General features: G+C 55.2%; 1 protein-coding gene across 1 annotated transcript in view; it reads right to left on the reverse strand.

The window, feature by feature from the left end:
* Window positions 1-4,476, reverse strand: part of LOC138498066 (cytochrome P450 11B, mitochondrial-like) — a 187,871-nt gene extending 183,395 nt beyond the window's left edge. The window contains exon 1 of the mRNA XM_069621913.1: window positions 2,961-4,476. Within this exon, the coding sequence (XP_069478014.1) occupies window positions 2,961-3,238 (278 nt within the window). The 5' untranslated portion in view covers window positions 3,239-4,476. The remainder of the gene's footprint in view (window positions 1-2,960) is intronic.
* Between the last annotated feature and the right edge of the window lie 1,524 nt (window positions 4,477-6,000).

Genomic DNA, 6,000 nt, shown 5'->3' on the forward strand with positions numbered 1-6,000 from the left:
CCTCTGGATGAGCCATCCTGGGTCTATGCGCTCACTTGAATGGCCAGTCCTGAGTGCAGACGCCCACCTCAGGGCTCCCTCCCTGCTCACTCCTGAGACCCTCCTCTGGATGAGCCATCCTGGGTCTATGCGCTCACTTGAATGGCCAGTCCTGAGTGCAGACGCCCACCTCAGGGCTCCCTCCCTGCTCACTCCTGAGACCCTCCTCTGGATGAGCCATCCTGGGTCTATGCGCTCACTTGAATGGGCACTCCTGAGTGCAGACGCCCACCTCAGGGCTCCCTCCCTGCTCACTCCAGAGACCCTCCTCTGGATGAGCCATCCTGGGTCTATGCGCTCACTTGAATGGCCAGTCCTGAGTGCAGACGCCCACCTCAGGGCTCCCTCCCTGCTCACTCCAGAGACCCTCCTCTGGATGAGCCATCCTGGGTCTATGCGCTCACTTGAATGGCCACTCCTGAGTGCAGACGCCCACCTCAGGGCTCCCTCCCTCTGAAAGGAAAAACCCAAGGCTATTCCCCCACTGGATACTCACTCCAGAGACCCTCCTCTGGATGAGCCATCCTGGGTCTATGCGCTCACTTGAATGGCCAGTCCTGAGTGCAGACGCCCACCTCAGGACTCCCTCCCTACTCACTCCTGAGACCCTCCTCTGGATGAGCCATCCTGGGTCTATGCGCTCACTTGAATGGCCAGGCCTGAGTGCAGACGCCCACCTCAGGGCTCCCTCCCTGCTCACTCCTGAGACCCTCCTCTGGATGAGCCATCCTGGGTCTATGCGCTCACTTGAATGGCCAGTCCTGAGTGCAGACGCCCACCTCAGGGCTCCCTCCCTACTCACTCCAGAGACCCTCCTCTGGATGAGCCATCCTAGGTCCATGCGCTCACTTGAATGGCCAGTCCTGAGTGCAGACGCCCACCTCAGGGCTCCCTCCCTGCTCACTGCAGAGACCCTCCTCTGGATGAGCCATCCTGGGTCTATGCGCTCACTTGAATGGGCACTCCTAAGTGCAGACGTCCACCTCAGGGCTTCCTCCCTCGGAAAGGAAAAACCCAAGGCTATTCCCCCACTGGATACTCACTCCAGAGACCCTCCTCTGGATGAGCCATCATGGGTCTATGTGCTCACTTGAATGGCCAGTCCTGAGTGCAGACGCCCACCTCAGGGCTCCCTCCCTGCTCACTCCAGAGACCCTCCTCTGGATGAGCCATCATGGGTCTATGTGCTCACTTGAATGGCCAGTCCTGAGTGCAGACGCCCACCTCAGGGCTCCCTCCCTGCTCACTCCAGAGACCCTCCTCTGGATGAGCCATCATGGGTCTATGTGCTCACTTGAATGGCCAGTCCTGAGTGCAGACGCCCACCTCAGGGCTCCCTCCCTCTGAAGGGATACTCCCAGGTCCATTCTCCCACTGGATACTCACTCCAGAGACCCTCCTCTGGATGAGCCATCCTGTGTCTATGCTCTCACTTAAATGGCCACTCCTGGGTGTACACAAGGACAATTTCCGAGGAAAGAGATTTGCATTTGGCTTAATTTGCATACCCATAATGCCTTGCTGATGTGGCTCAGAATTGGAGGTGAACTTCCAGCGATGGCTACTAGGTGGCGTTGTGGAACATATGACTTGACTTAAATGAGTATTCTACTACAAATACATGAAATACATATATATTTTTTTTATTTAGAGAGAGATGTGCGTGTGTGTGTGTGCAAATATATATTCAGTGCTGTAAATGGGGTAAGAAATTGAGGGGGGCCCTCATTTGGGGGCGTGGCTTCCATTGTGGGCGTGGCCTGAAAAGTGAACAAACCATAGTAAGGTGTAGAAATATGTAACATACTTCTATGTTTATAAAAGACGTCTTGAAACGTACACAATTCAAGCCATCTTTTATAAAGCTTTGCCAACGGACAAAGACGCCTCGGGCTCAGTGATCTGTGCTCTGCAAAGCAGATAGATCACTGAGCCAAAGGAGTCTTTAACCCTCTGCGAATGTGGGGGCTCCGTGATCTAATCTGCAGATTAGATCGTGGAGCCCCCGTGTTCGCAGAGGGTCAGCGACCTCCGAGGGGAAACAAAAGGGATCATAACTTCCTCTTGTGACCCCTCACTTGAGGGGTCACAAGAGAAAGTTACAGTGACTGACAGAAGTGCCAGCCAGCTGCAGCATTGCTGAAACTGTAACTTCCAGTTTCAGCGATGCTATGGCTGGCTGGCATTTCTGTCAGTCTTTAAATGGGCGGGCGCATCTCCCATCGCGGCTACGGCCGTGGCGGGATAATGTGTCCCACCATGGCGTGGTGGGACCCGGGAGCCCTGGCTCAGTCCCATTTTTTAGAGACTGCCAGGTCCCGGCCCTGGCCCACTTAAAGCACTCTTGCTGCACTAACACGCTCCAACACAGAATAAGCGCAGGAATCAAATACCCCACACAACTATTGAACACCCCTGGCAGCAGACATCAAACATCAGAAATCAACCAACATACCCCGTGGCCCTGGGCCAGCCCACGAGTCCCAGCACCACCCTTCCAGACACGTCTCTATGCTCTCAACATAGAAGACATAGCAACTGACCCGTACTCAGAGTACTCAGAGTACTTCTGGTCTGCATGCATCAACTGAACTGTAACACTATCTTGCCTGTTTCCCTCTCTCCCCACTAACTACCCCAAGCCACTCCCCTTCAGTCCTGGAGACCGTGCAAATGGCAGCCGATTGTGGCATCAATCCCAGTAACAGAGTGCCCACTCATCCTGGCATAGGAGTTGCCCAACCCTTGAACTTGGGCTTCCATTAGTAAGAGTTCACCTTGAGTGGCGATGGTGTAATTAAGATCCTCCTCCACCTGCCCCAGGCGGCCCCATTCTCACCACTTGTCCCCGGAGCACCCACCCTGAGATCCTCGCTAGGGTCCCTCCCTCCCACCCCCCACTCTCCTGAGTGCTCACTCACCTGTAAATAGGGCCATACAGCTGGAAGTTCCGCTCCATCACCTGGTGGAAGTTCTGGAAGCCGTTGGTCCTCCAGAGGCGGTAGAAGTTCAGCCAGGAGTTGCGACCTGTGCTGGGGATCGCCTCGTAGGGCTGTACTCTGGGGATGGACTGGACACCCAGGGTGGCCGCCATCGCCGCCATATTGGGTGCTGTGGAAAGCCATCTAGATGGGTGCCTGCTCTGGGCTAGAGGGAGGGCCAGCTTCCTCCAGAGCGGGCAGCAGGCCACCTCATGCATAGCGACTTGTCCTGGTAGGTGAGGTGTGGGGGAGAAGGGGGCCCTAGTCCTGTTTCCGAGATCCTATACCCGGAATTCTCTTCGGCTCACCCACTGTGTCCCTAGGCTCCCAATGAAATCTCCTCCCCTGTGCCCGGGGCCTCTTTCTGAGCCACCTTCTTCTCCCTCCTGTGTCCTGAGCTCCCCCAGTGCTCTCCTGGGGACTGCTGGGCTGCCCTCCTGTGCCCTGAGCTCCCCCAGTGCTCTCCTGGGGACTGCTGGGCTGCCCTCCTGTGCCCTGAGCTCCCCCAGTGCTCTCCTGGGGACTGCTGGGCTGCCCTCCTGTGCCCTGAGCTTCCCCAGTGCTCTCCTGGGGACTGCTGGGCTGCCCTCGTCTTCCTGGAGACTGTAGAAAGCTGAAACTCCCTTCCTTTCCTTGAGCTCTCCCTGTGCTCTCCTGGTGACTGCGGAGCTTCCCTCCTGTGTCCTGAGCTCTCCCTGTGCTCTCCTGGGGACTGGAAACTGCAGAGCTCACCTCGTCCTGTGTCCTGAACTCTCCTGGGGACTGGAGACTGCAGAGCTCCCCTCGTCCTGTGTCCTGAACTCTCCCCTGCTCTCCTGGAGACTGCAGAGCTCACCTCGTCCTGTGTCCTGAACTCTCCTGGGGACTGGAGACTGCAGAGCTCACCTCGTCCTGGGCCCTAAACTCTCCCCTGCTCTCCTGGAGACTGCAGAGCTCACCTCGTCCTGTGTCCTGAACTCTCCTGGGGACTGGAGACTGCAGAGCTCACCTCGTCCTGGGTTCTGAACTCTCCCCTGCTCTCCTGGAGACTGCAGAGCTCACCTCGTCCTGTGTCCTGAACTCTCCTGGGGACTGGAGACTGCAGAGCTCCCCTCGTCCTGTGTCCTGAACTCTCCCCTGCTCTCCTGGAGACTGCAGAGCTCACCTCGTCCTATGTCCTGAGGTCTCCTGGGGACTGGAGACTGCAGAGCTCACCTCGTCCTGGGTCCTGAACTCTCCCCTGCTCTCCTGGGGATTTCTGAGCTTCCCTCCTGTGCCCTAGGCTCCCCTGTGCTCTCCTCTCGTCCTGTCCTGAATCCCTCACTGAGGTCTTTGCTATCGTGTAATATGCACTTCTGTTCTCTTCCCTGACTCTGAGCTCTCCTCCTCTTCTCAGAGTCTAGGCATAGACCCTTGCCTCTTGCTCTCTCCTCTTCTTTTAGCAACCTCCTCCCTCACGCCTCTTCTCTCCTGTCCTCTCCTCAGTCAGGACCCTCCTCTGTCAGCCATCAGCTTTATAACATCGCCCGACCCCAGCACGCTGCACCCGCGCCCCCAGAGGCAGGCATGGGCTGACAGTCCCAGGAGGGGCTGCCCTGCAGGCTCGGCTCTTGCCCAATGCCGGCGAAATGCCAAGGCCCTCGGCTCTTTCATCCCAGGGTCTCTGTTCGCTGGAGGGGGTATAATGGATGTGTTTCCTTGTAGGGTGACGTGGAAAGCAGCCACAGACAGAGGGTGTCTGCTGGACACAGGATGCTATGGGCGTCATACAGTAGCACCCATCCCAGAAGCCCCCACCGGATTAAAATGGGACCCACTTGGCGGAAAGAGTATCTGAGCCATTTTAGAATGAGGAAGGGCCCGGACGCCAGAGCATGCGCTGAACATGAACTCGGGCAGCCATGAGAAAAGAGCCCTTAGTTGCAAAAGGTTATGTTATGTTAGTTGCCATTTACATAGCGCTCTATATATCATTAGTATAACCTCAAAGCGCTGGTAGGTTGAACGCCCTCGGGAACCGCAGTTCTGGTCAGTAGAGAGAGATGGTGACGTAGGGTGCGTGGGTGCACCAGTTATGTGTGCAGCTTGTGTAGTTGTCGGATGATAGCTGCATCCTAGCGTTAGGTGTGGTGCTGGGGATATCAGTTGGATGTGTGCAGTCTGGTGGGTGGACAGTGGCTGCGTTAGGCCTGAAGGACGCATATGTGAGCAGCTAGGCCGGAGTGTCATGGGAAAGCTGCATTTTATTAGGGTGATGAGGTGTTCATGGAGTCGTGCGTGTTCGTATGTGAACAGCTAGGCCGAATTAATCAGGGGTGTAGCTGTGTACTAGTTGAATGATGGTGTATAGTAGAGAGTAGGCGTAGTGGTGTGATATGATGGTTAACTTTAAAGCGCTCAAGACCAGGCACGTAAACAGGATGGCAAGGAACAGAGCGACAACGCGGACACAGAGACGTGGGGCTGTGCTTACAGTGACAGAGGCGGGGATACGGATGTATAGTAACAGCATGGGGAGCAGGAAAGCAGGGTACATAGTGATACACGTGTGGGGCATGTTAGCATTTACATTCACATTTCTATCCAGATGTGATTCAGGCTAATGTTCACAGCTCCACCCAAGTGTGGGACATGTCGACATTAGCATTTCTATCTAGAAGCGACTCAGGCTAACGTTCACAATCCTGTCAGGGTCTGGTGCAGGCCAATGTTCACAATGCTAACTGAGTGCGGTACTGCTAACATTCAAAATCTAGTAGGTGCCTGGGCAGGCTAACGTTCAAAAATCTAACTAAGTGCGGAAGTTGCATTGCTAACATTCAGAGGAAACTTAGCATTCACAATTCTAAGTGCCGCGTTGCCATGGTTCATAATTCTAAGTGTGTCATTTATTTAGCATTCACAAATCTATCTAAGGGGGCATTTACAATACTAAACACAGCTAGAAAAATCGGCTAGGCAACAAGTTTGCAAGCGGCTAGGCTTCCAGGATAGAGTAATT

This window comes from Ambystoma mexicanum, chromosome 5q, assembly GCF_040938575.1.
Source record: "Ambystoma mexicanum isolate Mex_15411 chromosome 5q, UKY_AmexF1_1, whole genome shotgun sequence".
NCBI lineage: Eukaryota > Metazoa > Chordata > Amphibia > Caudata > Ambystomatidae > Ambystoma > Ambystoma mexicanum.